This window comes from Mus caroli, unplaced genomic scaffold, assembly GCF_978045245.1.
Source record: "Mus caroli unplaced genomic scaffold, Mus_caroli_1 scaffold_19, whole genome shotgun sequence".
In the NCBI taxonomy this organism is placed as follows: Eukaryota; Metazoa; Chordata; class Mammalia; order Rodentia; family Muridae; genus Mus; species Mus caroli.
The window spans coordinates 42,331,713-42,351,892 of record NW_028227274.1 but is presented as its reverse complement, the minus strand read 5'-3'; the positions used below and the strand labels follow the sequence as shown (position 1 = coordinate 42,351,892).

General features: G+C 44.8%; 1 protein-coding gene across 1 annotated transcript in view; it reads right to left on the bottom strand.

Annotated features, from left to right (window-relative positions):
• The window catches only part of Dcp2 (decapping mRNA 2), a 48,217-nt gene extending 28,412 nt beyond the window's left edge, over positions 1-19,805 (bottom strand). The window contains exons 1-3 of the mRNA XM_021150698.3: positions 19,636-19,805; positions 4,137-4,288; positions 302-429 (exon numbers count right to left, since the gene is read on the bottom strand). Of these exons, the coding sequence (XP_021006357.1) occupies positions 302-429; positions 4,137-4,288; positions 19,636-19,688 (333 nt within the window). The 5' untranslated portion in view covers positions 19,689-19,805. The remainder of the gene's footprint in view (positions 1-301; positions 430-4,136; positions 4,289-19,635) is intronic.
• Positions 19,806-20,180: the final 375 nt, after the last annotated feature.

Sequence of the window (20,180 nt, the reverse complement as noted above, 5' to 3'; positions counted from 1 at the left end):
CCAGGGGGGACCTCTGGCCCCTTCTCAAAGATGGAAGGGGGAGGGACCTATGAGGGAGAGGGACTGGAAGGAGGAAGGGGCTGCAATCAGGATGAAAAGTGAATGAATAAATGAATGAATGAATGAATAAATAAATAAATAAATGGGAAGAAGATACAGAATGCAGGCAAAGCATCCAAAATTTAGTTTCTTAACAATAGGGCATTTTAAAACCACAATTTAGAACATTACATAAAAAATTTTGTCAACAGGCTAAGTCGGTCATCACATCACTAGAAATCTTTTGTTCCAGTACACTCACGTTCTCCAGTGTCTCATCGAGAATAATTGCACCGTAAGTCGGGACTCCCATTTTATATTCCTTCCATTCATCCAAAATTTTTTCCACATCTTCACCTTGTGGCAGCAGAAACGGACAGTGACTGAAAAGTATGACTAATGTTAAGGAAACTACCATTTACCTAACAGCCTAAGAAATGACAACAGGGAGGGGCTCGAGCGACACTCTGTGTCTGAGAACACACTAGCTGCCCTCTGCAGAGCTAGAGACCAGCTCCCAGTGCCCACATGTGTGGCTCACAGCTGTGAGCTCCAGCCACAAGGGGTCTGATCCCCTCCTCTGGCCTCCACAGACACCCATACACACAACTACCGACACAGAAATTTAAACAAAACAACAAACAAAAAACCCAATCTCCACAAAATTATATGTAGAAACAGACTCATTGAAATCAACTCAAGCCTGCAGCTTATTTAGATTCCCCCAAGCACACTCATTTTCCTTTGAGCATAACATTGACTTCTGTATTTAACCTAGACACACAGCAAGCTACGTGACTGAGGGATCATCAGTGCTAGACCCCCGAGGTATCAGATCCACAGGAGACAGCCTGGGGGGAGGTGCATACATTCTACCAAGAGGAAGGAGCCACTGGGCACATAAAGAGTTAACGGTGCTAGAGCCTGGGTTAGCAGGTGAGGGATTCCGTATGCACTCAAGCTCTTTGCCATATACACACATGTATTCATTGCTAACCGTTAACATTAAAGGTGGGCCTGGCTGAAGCTTCTCAAGGAGAACTTGGGTGTCAGTTATTTCACAAGAAATAAAGCATGCAAAGCCGGGAGTGGTGGCGCACGCCTTTAATCCCAGCACTCGGGAGGCAGAGGCAGGCAGATTTCTGAATTCGAGGCCAGCCTGGTCTACAAAGCGAGTTCCAGGGCAGCCAGAGCTATACAGAGAAACCCTGTACCAAAAAAAAAAAAAAAAAAAAAAAGAAAGAAAGAAAAAGAAAGAAAGAAAGCACGCAGCTAGGAAACAGAACAGTGTAATATATTAAAGAACAAACTTATAGACAGAAACATCTTCTGGTGCCCCACACTGTCAAAGGCCCCATCAACTAAAACAGGATAAGTGGCATGTGGAGAGAACCATTAGCCTCTGAGTTTCTCAACCTGAAGGCCTTTGCAATGGCCCTCAGGTCCTTACAAACTCGCATATTCTGTTTTTATTCTGATGTTAATTCCACAAGCATGTGACATGAATGTATTTCAACTGTGTAAGATGACAGCGCATGGATACTATCAGTTGATTTTAGGCAGTGGTGAGACTAACACTAATTTAATCCCTGCAGGTAATAACAGCAGAAGCCAAATACATAAATATTTTAGAGTAAAATGATAAGGGAAGATTCTACAGAAACTCAGAACTACCATTAACACTGACAAGATGAAGTCATATTTAATTCATCCCACAAATATAATTGTATGAGACCTATTACATATTTTAAAGTTTAGTTTTACGGTTGAGTAAGAAGTAGAAAGGCCCTCTACGAATCCAAAGGGGTCAATCATCTGACATCATAACTGAAAGGCAAACACACAGCCAATCACCGTATGATTATCCCATAACTCCAGATATGTCAGCCATTCCATGAACAACTGTGCAGTTCCTCAGAGACCAAGATGCTGAAATCACTTCTCCGTAAAAGTTTGATTCTCTACAGTCAATAAAATTCTGTTGTAGTCATCCAATGAAAAACAAAAACATAACATTCTTTCCCCTTCTCTGGAAGTTGACTCCCCGTCCCCATAAAGAGTATGACAAAAACAGAACCCATCACAAAGAAAACAAACAAAACGTCCCAAGAAAACCTTCAGCTTCTCTGTCAAACAAGCCCCACGCAGTTCAGCTGTTACTTGTCAGAATCATATTCTTTTCCATTTATTCTGAAGTATCTTTTTTCACTTTGTGAAGTTTTTCTTCCAAAATGGCTTTTAAAGCAGACTTCTAACTTCAAAATATGTTTTTTGCAATCCTTAACACTCATTGGTTCTTTCCTAGATAATGGATCTATCCTAAACAATTACCATATATAGGAAGCCTGATTTCTAAACTTACTTTTTGCTTAGGCAACATTCACTTATTTATTAAATAAAGAAGGGAGCTGGGAGCCCAAGAAATTTAGTATTTCCCTCCACCAGCCAAGTTAGGGGCGGATCTCAGGGCCTGGGACTGAATCTGGAATGGTTCTTCTCGGTTCTCTTGTTCTCTTGACTATGGCAGGCACTCCACCACCCTGAATTGCGATAGCATTTTCCTTTGTCTCTCATGAGCCTAAATGTTAAGCCTACCTTGTTCACTGCAAAACGCCTGGTACAATGTAACCATTTCGTTACTTATTGAAGCCTAGTTCTTTCTCAATATAGGTTCCTTCCTCCATATAACAACAGTAAAGAGAGAAAACTGCATCAAGGTTTTGGTTTAAAACTCACATGAACTTGAGCAAATCCTTAGTCAGAAACCTGAGAATGTACAGCGGCTGGAAAAGCTGTATGTAAGTTTATACAAGATGACCAAAACAAAGGGTTCCCACAGCTGGGCTGTAGCTCCTCTGTACAGAACCGGCCACCAAGCCTTCATCTAAAGCAGTCTGATCCTCTTTCCCTTGGACTCCTCACCAATGTCTACACATCACCAATGTCTACACATCACTAATGTCTACACATCACCAATGTCTACACATCACCAATGTCTACACATCACCAATGTCTACACATCTATTCAATCAAGTGTCCTGCATCTTAACTGTTCTTTCTGGACCCTATAGCTATGGCTCAGATCCCTACTCCTGTCTTAAGGACCAGCGCTTGTCTACGGCTCAGGTCACCAAGCAAACACATCTTGGGTACCATTTTCACATGATGACCAATCAGCTCTGCTCAAACGCTGGCCATGCTAATGTCTCCAGAACAGTAGATTACCCATTTTCTATGGAGCCCCAGGGATTCCTTATGTTACAGATGTGGGAAGAAACAGGGAACTTAGTAGTTTAGTATTTTGGGTCATTTGTACCTGCTCTAAGGCACTGCTCTAACACATTGAATTTGTGAGGACAAATTCACTCAACACATAGTGAATGGCTAAGAACAGCATCTACCGATTAGTCAAATCACTCCAGTCATGACTTAAGAGCCCCTACACCACCACAGGTTCTTCCATGCACTTCCAATATGGCCCTAGAAGAATCCCCTGTTTGGCACAAACTAGTTTTACTTTTGAACTCTACAGAACACAAGTCTACTCATTCCTTGCTTTTTGTCTATTCAAGATACTGTATCTCCTTTAAAAATGCTTTGTTTAAAAGTCTATCTTACTTATAAATTCTAGGAACATTTGCTACAACAACCCTTCATTAAAACAAATTGTCTTTTTTTTGTCTGTTCATTTTTGAGACAGGGCATTCCTATGTAGCCCTGGCTGTCCTTCTGGAACTCAGAGATCTACCTGCCTCTGTCTCAAGTGCTGAAGTTAACTGGATGAGCCACTACGAACTACTAAGCTACAGCACATACAGGAAGAAAAGCTTCTTCAATCTGATCACGTGTTAATGACGTACTAAGAGTGGAGCAAAACCCAGCATTGTCCCAGAAATAGCCTAGGTCTCTCACTCCTCATCACTATACACTTCAGTGCTGTGAAAAATGAGAGCACAGCGAAACTGCCTCACGTGGCTCTTTCACTATGTGTTATCCAGAAGTTACAGACACTCAAAGAAAAACAAAAAGGGGAGTTTGTGCAAAAGTATTTTATTAGAAACAATGAAAGACAATCATTATAGCAACAAAAAGGATATCAGCTTTGGCAAAGTCTCTTATCCCGCACTGAGGTAATCCTGGTGTGTTCTGCATGTAGAAATCCAAGTAAAACCAATGGGCAAGTTCAATCTGGAAGCACACTCGGATCGCATTGTCTCTTTCTTCACTGGGAATATGCAAAATAAATCGGCTGCCAAAACCAAAAATGTCCAGAAATTACAATGACCAACTATTACAGTTTAACATATTTACTTCCTTACCCCACCCACCAACTAGGAGAGGAGAGCAGGAGCAGTGCTGTGGACTTGGTTTAATCACTTATGTTAACTGGGTTCCCAAAATTACATGGGAATTTGTACATCGGCATATAAAGATGCCAAGGGTCCCTGTCCCGGGTTGGCTTTGTTCAGCAACTAAAGTTGCAGTTGACCAATGACTGGGCAGGGAGACACAGATGGGACTTTTAGGATTCCTGGGCAAGAAACTCAGGGGATGAGAGGGTGGGGTGGTGAGGAAAATGGATTGCCATGCCAAGAAGGGATAAGATCTAGGCTTGAAAGCAGCAGAAGAGAAATTGTACCAATTATGTAAGAGCCAAGAAGAGCCCCCTCCCCCCGCCCCCCGTAGTCTAGGGTAGCAAAGATGGAATAGCAAAGTGATTAAGGCATATTAAAATAGAAGGCTGAATGTGTGTCTTTCCCTGGAGAATCCACAACATCGGGGCAGTAAAAAAGAACTCAAGCAGCCACCACCAGGGAGACTACAGTGGATTAATCAAGTTCTGACATCATCAGATGAGAGTAGCCGGAAAGAGTGTTGAGAACTGGGTGTAGCAGTGCAGTGCCTGTACTCCCACCAATAGGGAGACTGAGGCAGCAGGGTTGTGGGCATAAAACTGGCTCAAAGGAGAGGACTTGTAGAGGAATTGTTTAAAGAACTGTATAGCTACTGTTCCCAAATGAGAAATTAACTTGAGAGCTTCCTAGCAAATTAAAGCAAGCGAGGAAACTACCGGGATTTCTTCTGAAGTCCAAGAATCCGCAAGTATCCTTATAATCCAGCCAAAGTGCCTAACACCCACATAGTCCCCAGATATGAACAACACAAGAGACAGCTGTGGGAGGAAGAAATGGGCACCAAGGTTTCTCTTTAACACACTCGATTTCCCAAGGAGCATAATCACAGAGCCTTGACTCACACTAAATTCCAAATACTTTCTAAAACCCAAAATTAACTCTTTTAAACTCACCAAGAAAGGAGGAAAAAGTCTTTGTGTGTGTGTGCTTTCTATACAGGAGCACACAGTAGCTGTATAGAGGTGATGACAACGAGAGCTGTCTGTCTGTCTTTAGTGAGGCACACGGTTAGAACACACAAATCTAAGTGAGTGTGAATGCCGGTGGGTGTGAAACAGTCACTAATTGCTTCTTTCTCAGTTGATCATTTTAGGAACTCCTTCTTCCTTCAAGCATCAGAAGCAAATTCAACTAAATAAAGTAAATGCTCTGGCCTTCTGGGTCATTTTTATTAAAGAGCTACCACTCAACTAATTAGTCATATTGCATTATTCATTTGCTATAAATGCCATGTGATTTTTATTTCTGTTCTCAAATTTCAAAATTTTAACATTAGTGTCACATCCAAATAAACCAACAACAGCACACACATAAGTGAGATAGATCAATATGAAGAGATGATCAATATGTAGAGCTGCAAGAGGATCTTTCCGTGTAAGGACACCTTGTTCTTAGAGTCTGTGAAGTGTGCCTGTTTATTCTATCCACGTTGACCTCTGCTGGTCTACTTCAGACGCATCCCCAGGGACTCAGAAACACTACCTTCACCATGCCAATGCACTAGACTCCTCTGGACATGTTTATGCTCTCTCAGACTCATGAAATATCCAAACCTGTTGTATACCAGTGACGGTATACAATATACTGACAGTTGTAATTTACCTTTTAAATGTTTAGGCTGATCCCTGCCTAAGAACAAGACACAGTCACGGAACCTGGACAGAAACTTGGAATAACTTAGACGACTCTTCTGAAAAGTAAATACACGTGGAAGGAGGAAGCGTGGAAAAGATCAAGATCAAAACAATGTCACACGTCCGCATGTCTCAAGATACCCTGCTGCAACTGGGGATGCGGGTGGGCAAGCTCCAAAAGTCGCTTCTTAGGTCATGGAGTCAGACAGACAGGATAAGTTCCTTCCAAAGCTCAGCTCATAGAACTGCCCAGGAATGCAGAAGTAGGGGAGAATTCCAGGGAAATGGGCCCATAAAATAGCACTGAGGTTTATCTTGCACATGCTCAGATTAGACTTGGAGCAGCCAGTTATAATCTTTGAGTGAACTGAGAAAAATCGCTGGCCAAACCCCAAACTGGCCACTAGGTGGCACAGGGGAAAGAGCACTGTTGAAACTAGACCTAGCTTTAGTTAGTCATCTTCATGCCTAATCTCTTTTCTAGGATTGACTGCGCCTAGAACAGCTTCCACAATACAAGAGGAGTCAACTCACTACACCTGTCCTAGCCAGGCCACCTCCTTCTTCCCATTCTCTCAACAAAACACTGTCTGCTTTGCAGCTTTGCTTCTGTTTCATTTTTGAGACAGGGTCTCACCATGTAGCCCAGGTTGGCCCGTGGTTTGCTTTGTAGATCAATCTGACCTCAAACTCAAGAGATCTACCTGCCTGCCTCTGCCTGCAGAGTGCTGGGATTAAAGGTGTGTGCCATCACCTCTGGCACATGAACTGTTGATCTCTCAAAGCAGGGAGTTCTAACTAGAAGAGCAGCCTTGCACACTGCAACAGCAGTGTGTTCAGCATCAGCACCATTTCCACACTCTATCTGAGTATACTACCTGCCAAGCTGCCACAACCAAACCATCTCCAGATACTGACAAATGTCCCTGAAATGTGTGTGTGTGTGTGTGTGTTACTCCCAGTAGAAACTGTCTGCATTAGATGTGCTAAAATACAGGTTATAGGAGACCACCGTTTGCAGCTGAACTTCTGTACTAGTCCCCAACTAAGCATCCTGAACACACGAAATGGAAGCACCAAACCTACATCACGCTGTTTTCCGAACTTCCTAGAAACCAGGAGACAGCGGAGCCAAACTGTCATAGGCTATGACATACGGAAACGTGATAAGGAAATGAGAAAATAGCGAAGCCCCTCCTTATACGTAAACTCATATATACATTTACTAGTTAGTCTTCTGGAACTTTCCCCTCCATGCTGCCAGGCAAGAAGAGCAGCTTTGAAAGAGAAAGGCCACGCCTTCATTCTTCCCTCAGCCCCCATCCCCCTTGCCTATGAATCTACCTCTCACCTAGTTTATGCTCCTTGACAGTGCCAGCCAATGCTACAACACTAACTAAAGCCACATAAAAGACCTTCCAAAGACTGTTCCCTTCTGAGAGATCACCACGCTGTCTTTACACTATAGTCAGAAAATACAATTTAGAACCTCACCAAGGTGGCCTGTGGTTACTTCCTGCACTGTCTTTTCTCTCAGATAATTACAATCATCGTCCTTGTCTCAGTCTCTCCATTCAGTTCCTGTCTTCACAGCTTCAATGGTTAGAGGACTGAAAACAGACACAGCCTTGGGCCTGAGGACAGCCCCCTATGGGTCACCACTCAAGAGTCGGGGCCTTCACTATATCACAGAAAAAAACTTCATGACTAGCCAAAGTAAAGCAAAGTTAGTGAATTTATTAATCAGAAGAAATGGATAGTATACCCTTTAGATATAAGTACAGTAGAGTAGGGTTAGTATATATAGTATGTAACACACAGTATATACTTTAGATTTAAGTACAGAAGAGACTTCAACTGACTCACAAAAAGGAACAGAATACACATGCCAGGCAGAGTACAGGGTTCTCAAGAGTCCCACTGTATGAGAGATAACAAGACACCTGTGCTTGACTGGGGTTGGGAGTTGGGTGAAAACATTCACCCTTCAGACCAGAACAGAAAAAATTAAGTGTATTGCATACAGCCAGGGTAAAGGAGGCACGGGCAGTAACAAAAGAACGACTCTTGTGAGACAATGGAACTTTTGCACTGTGTGATGGTTTGTATATACCTGGACCAGGGAGTGGCACCATCTGAAGGTGTGGCCTTGTTGGAATAGGTGTGACCTGGTTGGAATGGGTGTGTCACTGTGGGTGTGGGTATAAGATCCTCACCCTAGTTGCCTGGAAGTCAGTCTTCCACTAGCAGCCTTTGTATGAAGACATAGAACTCTCGGCTCCTCCTGCGCCATGCCTGCCTGGATACTGCCATGCTCCCACCTTGCTGATAATGGACTGAATCTCTGAACCTGTAAGCCAGCCCCAATTAAATGTTGATTTTTATAAGAGTTGCCTTGGTCATGGTGTCTGTTCACAGCAGTAAAACCCTAACTAAGACAGAAGTTGGTACCAGGAGTGGGGTATTGCTGTGATAGGCCTGACCATGCTTTTATTTGAAAGAATGTGGATTTTGGGACTTTGGATTTGGAAAGCAGTGGAATGCTTTAAATGGGGTTTAATGGGTCATCCTAGTAGGAATATGGAAGACTTTGTTGCTGGGAGTAATTTGAACTGTGTTGACCTGGCCCAAGAGATTTCAAAGGAGAAGAATTTCAGAATGTGGCATAAAGACTGGTTTTGTGGTAATTTGGTGAAGAATGTGGCTACTTTTTGCCCTTGTCTGAAAAGTTTGCCTGAGGCTAAGGTGAAGAGACTTGGATTAATTGCGTTGAAAAGAGAAGTTTCAAAAAAGCCCAGCAGAGACTTTGTTCTCTGGTTAAGTCTTATGAAGAGAAGTTTGAACAAGCATAGCAAGCTAAGAAAGGAAAAATATAAAATATATGGTTTGAGTATTAAAGGAGTACCAGGAAGTGAAATGGAGCAAAATCTTGTGTTCTAGGAGATAAAGATTAAGGGAGTGGGACCTTGGGGCAAGATCCTACCCAGCTAAATTAAATCCAGGCATGGTGGTACACACCTTTAATCTCAGGAGACCGGCATGCTGATCTCTGCATTCAAGGTCAATCTACAGAGCAAGAACCAGGATAGCCAAGCTTAGGCAGTGAAGGGTTTAGAAAACATAAAACTAGTGATAATGTAATAATACAAGGGGATCATGTTCTAGTTCCTGTAAGCAGCAGAACTCGGCAGCTTCAGCCATGTGGCTCTGGCTCTAGAGTTAAGAATGGAAGGAACTACTGGGAAAATTGATGCTGGTTAGCTGGAGCTAAGGAATTAGCAGTGATTAAGAAGAGACAAGCATCACTGAGGTGAAATCTTCTGGAAATTGTTTTCTGGGAGCACAAAGAAGCTGTGTTCCAGAGATAACCAAGGTTGCAACTCATGCTGCGGCTGGACTTGGTAATATGTAAGAGTCACTCAGGTGGTACTGTTTGTGAAGGAATGAAGGGATAATGGAGAGAAGCTGAGGCTTAGCACTGTGAGAGGCCAAGGAAGGCCATTGGAGAAGGTGAAGCCTCAGCTGTAGTTGATGGCCCAGGACTAAAGGGGTCATGCAAAGGATTTGAGGCTTGGCACCCTGAAGAGAGCCTATGAGAGGCTATTGGTGAAGCCTAGTTGGAGTGGAATATCCCAGTGTATTGGAGATGTCAGTATCATGGAGTGATCACCAAGAACTGCAGCCGTAGTGGAGTGGATCAACCTGAGCTTAAAGTGCTACAGAGGGCAGAGCTGGAAAAGTGATGCCAGCCCTTAGGAGGAGTCCAAAAGATCAAGTGGAATCCCAGACACTGAAACAAGAAGCTGTAACATTGAAATTGCCTTGGAGACTCAAAGATGTTAAAGATGCCAGAGCCATGGGACACATGCTGAGGAAAGCCACTAACAGGGAGTGGAACCAGCCCAGGAGAAAGCAGTTTGTTGCAGTCAAAAAAGATGAAAAAGGAGTGGAGATCTGAAGACCACTTTGACATCAGCCATGGAGATGCAGAGTTTGGAGTTTGCCCAACTGGTTTCCTGCCTTGCTTTGGGGATTACAGTTAATTAAGTTGAATGAATCTCAGAAGAGACCTTGAACTTTGGACTTTTAACATTGTTGCAACTGCTATAGACTATGAGGACTTTGAAAGTTGCACTAAATGCATTTTGCATTATGCTATGTTTAAGTATGGCCCCCACAGACTCATGTTTTTGAACAAGTCTATGGGGACCAGGGAGTGGAACCATCTGAAGGTGTGGCCTTGTTGGAATAGGTGTGACCTGGTTGGAATGGGTGTGTCACTGTGGGTGTGGGTATAAAATCCTCACCCTAGTTGCCTGGAAGTCAGTCTTCCACTAGCAGCCTTTGGATGAAGACACAGAACTCTCGGCTCCTCCTGCGCCATGCCTGCCTGGATACTGCCATGCTCCCACCTTGCTGATAATGGACTGAATCTCTGAACCTGTAAGCCAGCCCCAATTTAATGTTGATTTTTATAAGAGTTGCCTTGGTCATGGTGTCTGTTCACAGCAGTAAAACCCTAACTAAGACACACTGTTTTAGACCTACCGTCTCTTGGTTAGGGTAACCACAATAGTTAACTCTCACTAACTATCTAGAATCTAAAATTACCATGTAGACAAAGCTCTGAACACACCTGTGATGTTGATTCTATTTAGGTTAAGTGGGGAGCTCTGTCATAGACTGAACAAAAAAAGAGAAAGCAGGATGAGTACCAGCATTTAGCATTTAGTGCTTTTGGACTGCAGGTGCAACATGGCCAGCCTCATGCTGCCCTACTATGTTGGGCTGGACCTTCACATGCCTGCACACTTTGAGGCAGAATCAATCCTTTTGTCATAGCAATGAGAAAACTAATTTTGTGACTCGCTGTGCAATCAGCACCCATGCACATGAGGTCAGTCATCACTGCTCTTGTAATTGCTATCTTTCAGAGGTTAGCGAACAAGGTACCTTTCAGGGCCCTTGTACTAAGGTTTACCTCTGCAGGGAATCCAATTTGGGAAGAGTTTTTCCTCCTTTTGAAGACTGAAGGGGTCCTGAGGCCACACAGACTCTTGTGTATTCTGAGTCCTAAGTAGCCCTAAATGTGGGACCACAGTTACATCCCTTATGGACCCAGAAGTGAGTCCCTAGAAACATCATGTCTAAAGTTCCAGTTCACTTCAGGCTTGAGACTCCAGAGCTTCCTCTGACAGAGTTCTCTCTATAGAAACTAGACCAGGACCTCTCCGCTTTTCACTTTATTAGACATGGCCTGCCTTCAAAGGTTGCAATAACTGGGAAACTTTGAGAGCTGTATGACTAAACATAGTCTCTAACAGAGACCCTACCTCATATAACAAGTTCCCTCCCACGTCAGGGATGTGTCCATTCCTACACACACAGTAGTAGCCACTCCCTTACAACTGCCCTCACTCTTGAAGGCCCCAAAGTCATTTAGTTGTGAAGTTCAGAAAAGCTTACAGCACCTTGCCGATAAATTCCTGGCTCCTGGACCACTGCACCCATATAATGCTCCTCATAACACTTCTACTTCTGTAGTAAATCCAGACAGCCCCCACAGAACAGTCTGAGGGCCACCAATGTGACTGTGCTCCTAACCTACAGCACAGCTCCCAATTCTTACTCCCTCTTCCAGACAATGCCTTCCAGACAGTGACCTAAAGAAAGTATGTGTCTGTATTCCCAGACTAAGTTCTTGGCTGCCTCCAAATCTCAGGATCTCTCAGTGTTCAGACTGCTTGGCAGCATACTAGAGCTTTAGCTTTAGGAACGGCCCCACCTTTTGGACAGTCCTTAGCCAAAGAGCTGACTGTCCTCCAAAGATGAGCAATCCATCTGTAGCCCTGACAGACTCGCATGAGAGCAAAACACCGTGCGGGCCTTCTGTAACTGTAAGGTTCCCCAACAGGCTCCAGTCTTCCCTGTAAGACATGCAGCCTCTAGGAATTAGACTACTCTCCCACACAAGGAACCGTTCTAGTACCACAAGGATCTCGTTTTAACTATGGGGACCTCATTCGCCAAACTATTAAAGACCTTTTTAGGTTTGGCACAATTATCAAGAATTCTGCAATGTTCAGTTCAGACTAAACAGACTCTGCTATGCGACCTAACGTAGATCAGAGAAGGAGCCATTAGATATAATCTCTGAAATGATGTGGGCCCCAGACCTCCTTAAACACTCACCCCAACACTGGCTCTTTATATTCTTACTAAAACCCTTTCTTCTATGGACAAGAGTTAAAGAAGTGGTGGCAAGAATTTTAACTCAGTGCTGTGAATTTGGGGGCCCAAGGATCCAGTTGTTTTGCAAGCCATTACATCTGGGGGCATAGGAGAATCCCTCTGCCTTGGTTCACTGATAACTGTGGCTCTTTGTGGAAAGCCTCTAAGCCCTGGACAGAGAATGATGATTTCCATATTATCACTGCAAGACCCTGAAGTTAAGCTTTCAGTTCCTATTGGCCCTGCACTAGGTCTCATGTAACAGAGCAGACAAGTTCCAGACTCTAATGTCTCAGAGCAGACTACAAAACCCTGCTAAACTTTAAATTCTGCCAGCTTAGTACTACATCCTAACCCCAAGGTCTCTCTGGAGCAATCCACGTGGAGGTTAAGACCCTACCTGTGGGGCTAGATCTGACCCACATGGTTCTCCATGCTCTCAAGGGAGGCCACCTGGTGGTTCACAGACAGAGGATGCAAACCTTCAGGGTTTGTGATAGTCAGGTAAGCACAGGCCACAGGAGCCTCCCGGGTAAATCCACAGTAGCCTCAAAGGCAGAACTAATTGCTCTCACCAGGGTTTCCAGCTGGAAGTAGAATGACAATATTTACATAATTTAGCTTGTGCTCTCTTCCTGAACAGGAACATACTGCCATCTGAAGGGAACACTCCCTGCCCTAAATGTGACAATTAAATGTGCTGTGGTGGTCTGAATGAAAATGTCCTCCATGGGCTCAGATATTTAATATTTGGTCTGTGTTGGCACAGTTTAAGGAGATTTGGTGTGACCTTGCTGGAAGAAGTATGTCACTGGGAGCAGGTTGTGCCATTTCAAGTTAACTCTCTCAACTGCCTACCACCTGCCACATCCACTCCATCATAAACGATTACCCCTGTGGAACAGTAAACCAAAGAAACCAAATTTCTTCTATAAATTGCTATAAATTTTTTCTATAAATTATAAGAAAATCAAGAACAGAAACACATACCTATGAAATTTTTGGTTCTACTAGAAGCCTCCTAGCTTCCAACCCAAGGAGTTACTACTATTCATGACAAGTCCCATGAAAACCCCCCATGTCTCAAGGTAGCACCCAAACAGATCAACAGGCAGCTGGACTTCCATTCCCCACTGCCTTAGTTCCCAATCCTGGGCCCACAACATACCCCTTAGCTCGAGGCTTCATGACCACCCAGAGGGGTGGTTTCAAAGACCAGAAAATAAGTCAGTTTCCTGAATCCTCCCAATGGAGGGGCCTTAACATTTCATCAAGTTACACACTGGAAGCCAGTGTCACTGCAAACTCTGAGTCTCTCCTCACAGGCACATTCTTCAGGCTTTGACAATCATTTCTAAAGCTGGTCCTACCTGCTGTCAGGCCAATTTTGAGAATCTTCTGCTTACACAGCACAGAGGACCTCTGTGGGGGAAGGCTAGCAAGAGTCTCAATTACATGCCTCCAGATGAGGGACTCATGACTTCTATTGTGTGCCATCACCAGAAGGACAGAGGCATTCACCAGTAAAATTAAGGGGCCTCAGAGGTAACAACTGTTCTCAGGGACACATCATCCCTTGCTTAGCTTCCCAGATCACTACAGTCTGATAGTAGCCTGGCCTGTCTTTCATGTTCATTTCACTCAGGGAATGAATAAAACTCAAAAGCTAACTTTCCCTCCAGGGCCTCTGCTATCCTCTGTCGGCTAAGATGACTGGAAGGGCCACTCCAACTCCTAAGAGATCTCTCACTGAACTCCCACTTGAGACTAACAGTCTTACTCCACACTTCTCAGATGCCACATTACTGTCAAACCCACTTCTGCCCCTTAAAACTCCTTCTCAGTGGGCTTAAGCCAGACCTTCGAGCTCATTCAGTCTGAGTATGCTATGCCACAGAACCAAGACTGACCACCTCTTTAAAGGTTCCTACCTCACATTAACATGGAGAATTAGTTTAATTTAAACTCTTTTCAGAGGGTAAAAGCCCACTGGAACCTGTGTAGACTGGATTTTATCAAGGCCTGTACATGTGTCCAACTGCAGTGAAGCAACAGAGCCTATGACCACCTGGGCCACCGCCCCACCCCCAGAAGCTCACAAACTGCCAAACAACAGGAACCCTTAGGAATCTCTGGCTTCTCTTTTGGCCAGACCTAGGTAAACCTGTAGCTTCAGTTACCTCTAGACCCCAATGAGCAGTCTGGATGCACTGTCCTATCGTTCTGAATCCTGTGGCAGAATTTTGCCAGCTTTCATCTCTCATTCCCTAAACATTCTATTCTCTAAGACCCGACCCAGTATAGGACATTCATCTTCAGCGCGCTCCCTCAGGAAACTTCTTAAATATCCCTGGGCCAGCCGACCGGCATGGTTTGTTTCTCCTCTCATCTTCACAGTCACTATCATCAGACTTCCCACCTGCCTTCCTAAAGCCATGGCATGCTATGATTCTGTATATGTGTGACATGCACAGGTGTGTGGGCAGGGCAGACGCTGACACCAAGTGTCACCTTCTTTCTGTTTTGTTGTGAGACAGGGTCTCCCTATCTAACTCTGGCTGTCCTAGAACTTACCATGTAGATCAGGCTGGCCTCTGCCTCCCAAATGCTGGGATTAAAGATGAGCACCACCACACCCAGCTTTCTACCTTATTTCTTGATACAGAGTCTCCTACTAGTGGGCTAAGCAACGGACTCCTGGAATTGGGCAGTTTTCTGTGCGGTTAGGCGCTTTGCCTGCACGGATGCCTGTGCACATTCATGCAGTGCTCACGGATGCCAGGAGATGGCATCGGATTCTCTGGAACTCAAGTTACAGATAGTTAGTTGGTAGTGGCCATGTGAAACTGAGAATTTAACCTGGGTTTTCTGAAAGGGCAGTAAGTACTCTTACCCACCGAGCCATCTCTGCAGGCCCTCCCTCTCCCACTTTTGCCATTGTGGCTGGCTATCTCTATGAGCTGTTCTCGTAAAGAAGCCCTAGTTCCAACCCATACACACAGCCACCTTCCCTACATCATCTCCAAAGGCACTGGACCTATCACTCCTAACGCTCTCACTGCTGATAATACACAAATGCTATTGTGCTTTCACTCCCACAGCTGAGAGCACAGCCTTGATCCATGGTGGGCTCTTCAGCTAGGCTTTCCCTGTTAGAAAAACCAAGACACCCTCAATTCTAAGTAATCAGGTAGATCTCACAGGCATGCACTTCTAACAGCTGTGACAAAGCTCTAAATAAGATCTCTCTCTCTCTCTCTCTCTCTCTCTCTCTCTCTCTCTCTCTCTCTCTCTCTCTCTCTCTGGTTTTTTTCGAGATAGGGTTTCTCTGTATAGCCCTGGCTATCCTGGAACTCACTTTGTAGACCAGGCTGGCCTCAAACTCAGAAATCCACCTGCCTCTGCCTCCTGAGTGCTGGGATTAAAGGCATGCACCACCATGCCCGGCATAAGAACTCTCAATTCCAGACCGTGTGTGTGTGTGTGTGTGTGTGTGTGTGTGTAAAATTTCCTACCTCTTAACAGTCAGTCCTTGACTACCTGGGGCCTGGCTTGTAACAGTCTTATAAAAGCATCTAGAATCTAACTTGTAAGGACCTATGATCCAGACAGCCAGTCACAAGAAAGACAACTAATGCTCCAAAGTTTACTACTAAATAAATGAGGCAGGGTAACACATATGCCAACGAGGCAGAAGTAGCAGGATAAGGAACACAAGCTCCATCTTTAGCTATATAATGTCGAAGGCCAACCTAGCACACATGGTACTCTATGTCATGAAGTGGGAGGTGAGATGAGCACACATGACACCATATCTCAGCCCAGCACAGGACACCCTATCTCAAAATCTTTTGTCTACTACTCAATAATATAGTAAAATATACCACCTAGATATGGATATCACAGAAACAGCATGCCAAAGGTTAACTATTACAAAAGAATTCTGATTCCCTTTTGGGGGGAGGGGGGATTTCTCTAAGAACTCCTCTATTTAATTTCTGTTTCTGCAGTATAATTTTCTTGAATAAAAAAGGAAATCTGAGCCGGGCATGGTGGTGAACGCCTTTAATCCCAGCACTCGGGAGGCAGAGGCAGGCGGATTTCTGAGTTCGAGGCCAGCCTGGTCTACAAAGTGAGTTCCAGGACAGCCAGGGCTACACAGAGAAACCCTGTCTCGAAAAACAAAAGAAAAAAAAAAAGAAAGAAAAAAAAAATAAAAAGGAAACCTGCCTGCTTTGGGATGATAACTATCTCAGCTTCACACCTTTTGCACACAGCCCTCTCAACAAAATGGGAAGTTTATAGGAAAACAGATTCCAGAGTACATACCGTAATTGAGGTTTAGCTATACTCAAGAAACAAGTGGGATGGGGCAGAGGGATTGGAGGAAACTCCAACTGAGGACACATTAGAGGGGCAGATGTGCTGGGCAGCAGTTCTCAACATGTGGGTTGCAACCCCTTTGGGGTCACATATCAGATGTTCACATCATGATTCTAACAGTAGCAAAATTACCCTTATGACACAGGAACAATGTGAGGAAGCACTGTTGGGAGTCACCACAACACAAGGAACTGGGTTGAAGGGCTGCAGCATTAGGAAGGCTGAGAAGCGCTGTACTAGAGAACCAAAATCTAATGCATGCAAAGTCAACTGAAAGGCTGGGGAGACAGCTAGGCTGGCATGGTGCAAACACAGCAGCAACTTCACAGAGCTGTCCACACCTGCACAGTGAGTACCACTTCCTCTAATAATAATTATTTTAGAGCTTGAATTTTTTAGAAAACAAAACTACAAAACAAATCAATCAAGAGAGACCAAGAGTCAACTTGAAAACTGTTACTTTTAACAACTGTAGTATAAGGAAGCGGTCAGCTGGGTTAGTAGCTGGTTTAGCAAGCATCTAGCCCTTCAGCTGAACAGATCACACTCCGCTAAAAAGATCAGTTTATAACAAGATGCAATGTTGTAATATAAGGGAGCAGCTTCAACATTCACTGGAACCAACCACTTCAACGTGTTAGCTGCTTAACATGCGATCTGCACAATAGGATGTAATTATTCCGTGAACAGAGCCACGAGACAATCACAACAGCTGACATCACTTCTTCAAATGACGAAATCCCAGGTAATAGAGACTAGCCTGAAAACTCCTAGGAAGGCTAGCTGCAGATGCCTGTAAAAAACGTGGCAAGTCATCTGATCCTTTTCTGTCTTTTAGCTTGCATCCTTATTAACGCACACATCATCACTCAGTTTCCCAAACTCCCTGACTTTTTCCTAACTAGAAGACCTGCATCTGTGGAAACAGACAAAAAACTGGGAAACATAAAGAAAATGAAAATTACAGTCTCAATTTCTTCTAGTGATTTACCCACATCTATGCATTGTTTTCTTATCAAATTTGGGAATACAGAAGATAAATTCCTTGCAACTTTCATAGATTCATGTGAATCTGCCATACGTCAAAAGTGTAATTCCCAACTCCAAAGAATTACAAGTTTAAATCTTTTTTTAAAAATCAGACTTAAAAATTAAGCGCATAAGTGGTTTTGCTTGTATGTATGTATTATGTGTACCACATGCATGCCTGGTGCCCAGAGCATTCAGAAGAGGAAATCAGATACCCTTAAACTGGAGTTCTGGACAGCTGCGAACCACCATGCAGGTGCTGAGAGAACAGTAAATACTAAGAGCTTATTAACTATACAATTAGCCTATGTATGTACTCTGTGTGTACGACATTCGGGTTAAACTGCTTGACGACTTTTCATTACACTCACATGGTGTAGAGGAAAGGAAGATTTCAAACCTAGATTTTCAAAATTAGGATGTGTCCCTGTATAAATTAATCCTCGCATCTGTTAAAGAGTTGTTTCAATACCTGTGAGGGGAATACCAGTAAAAACTTCACAAGCATATTTCGCTCCTTAAAGTGACTCAGAGTGCCCGGGGCTCTAAAAAAACCACGCAGGTACTTCCAGGGACTCTAATTTCAGGTATCTGACATCCTCTTTTGGCCTCAAGATACCTACACACATGTCCCCTGCCTCCAATAATTAGAAATAAAACACATATTTTAAAAAATAAAAAAAGCAAACAGCTTGAATGTGGGGAACACCGAGTTTCGTTTTTAAGCACAGATTTCAGTGAATAGATGTCAATACAGAACCATCATTCACAACCTTAATATTTCACAGTCCAAATGCACTAGCAACGCCCTCCTAACAACGTACCCGGAACTTTACTTCTACAAAGAAGCATGTATCATGAATGTTTTTGGCTGGCTGTAATTACTGTTGACAAGAACTCAGAAATTCACTCCTGTAAAGACCCAAGGGTGAATAGTTCCTTATAAGTGGGAGAATCAAGAGATTAAAGGGAAGAAACTCTTGGATTTTTCCTCTTGTTCCCAAAGATAAGTCCGGGGACATTCTGGAAAGAATAATTAATTCTTTACAGAAAACACCATGGACGAACACGCAGATTAGAAAGTTTAAGCTTGAAAATTGCTCCCTGTGTAGATCCAGGTACCTGAGGTCATATAACTGAAACCCAAACAGTGGATTCTACCTATGTGGAGAAAACGACGGGAGGAGGAAGAAAAGCCACAGGTTAAAGTTAGAGGCAGGGAAAAAAAAAAAAACAAGAAAAGCCCAACACATTTCAAAGAAAGAATTGGGCAGAAATCCATTAGGGAATTCAGGTTTGGGCGAAAGGGGATTTTCACTTGCAGGAAAAGCAGAATAGCTGAAGTGGAAATGAGTTATTCCAGTGCTCCACAGCGGAGTGAGTAAGAGAAATAGAAACTGAAAGACTTTGGGAACTGAATGGGCGTCGGACACCGGCGAGCGGGGCGGGAAAGCGGGACTAAAAGATGTGCAGAGCCGAGGCCGGGGCTGCAAAGGACCAGGGACCGGGGAAGAGAGAGGCCAGACCCAGGAATGGGGAAGAATAGATGCTGGGGGCGCAAAGGGCCTGGGGAAGGGGGAAGGGCTGAGACCAGGGGCGCAAACCGGACCCAGGAATGAAGGAGCGGTGAGGCCGAGGACTCAAAGCGGTACCCCGGAATGGAGAATCAAGGCTAGGGAGAAAAGTGGGGCCCGGGGACAGGGAGGGCGAGCCGGGGCCCGGGCTCAGTGCTGAGACCCAGGACTGGTGGAGAGCCGAGCTGGGGCGCATAGTGGAACCCGGGAGTGGATAGGGGGAACCGAGGTTGAGGAGCAAAGCGGAACCGAGGGGAGGGGGAGGGAGAAGAGAGGTCGGGGCCGCCCCTAGGCTGAGGGACTGCGGAGGCGAAGGTGAGCCGCTAGTACCTGCAGAGATCATCCAGGACGCTGCCGGGAATCTCCAGGCGTTTGGGCTCCATAGTGAGGACCCGCAGCAGGCGCAGCGCATCCCGGCTCCGCGCAGCCGGCACCGTGGAGAAGCACAGAGGCGCGGGCCCCGCGGACAGTGGAACCCTCCGCCCGGACCCCGAGGCTGGGCCGAGGCGAGGGGCGGAGCCCTGGGGCCACGCCCCCTCCGCGTGAAAGGCCCAATGTCAAGCTGGGGGAGTCGCGCCTGCGCGCGCTTCGCCAATGAGACGTTTGTTTATTGGCCCGTGGGCTCCAATCGGGCTTCACGCTGCTCAGTTCCTGCTCTTAAGACCAACTTCCCGCCGCCTTTGACTGAGTGCACGCGGGGTGTGTTTGCGCCTGCGTGTCGTGTGCACTTTCTACTACACTAGTGGGAACTTTCGAGTTCCTATTCTAGGACACCTCTCTTCCACATACACGCCCCAGCATCTCGGGCTTTGTCACAGTGGCTCTAACCTAATGGTAACCACTCCGTATTTTGGCGGCAAGCCCAGATCACTTAT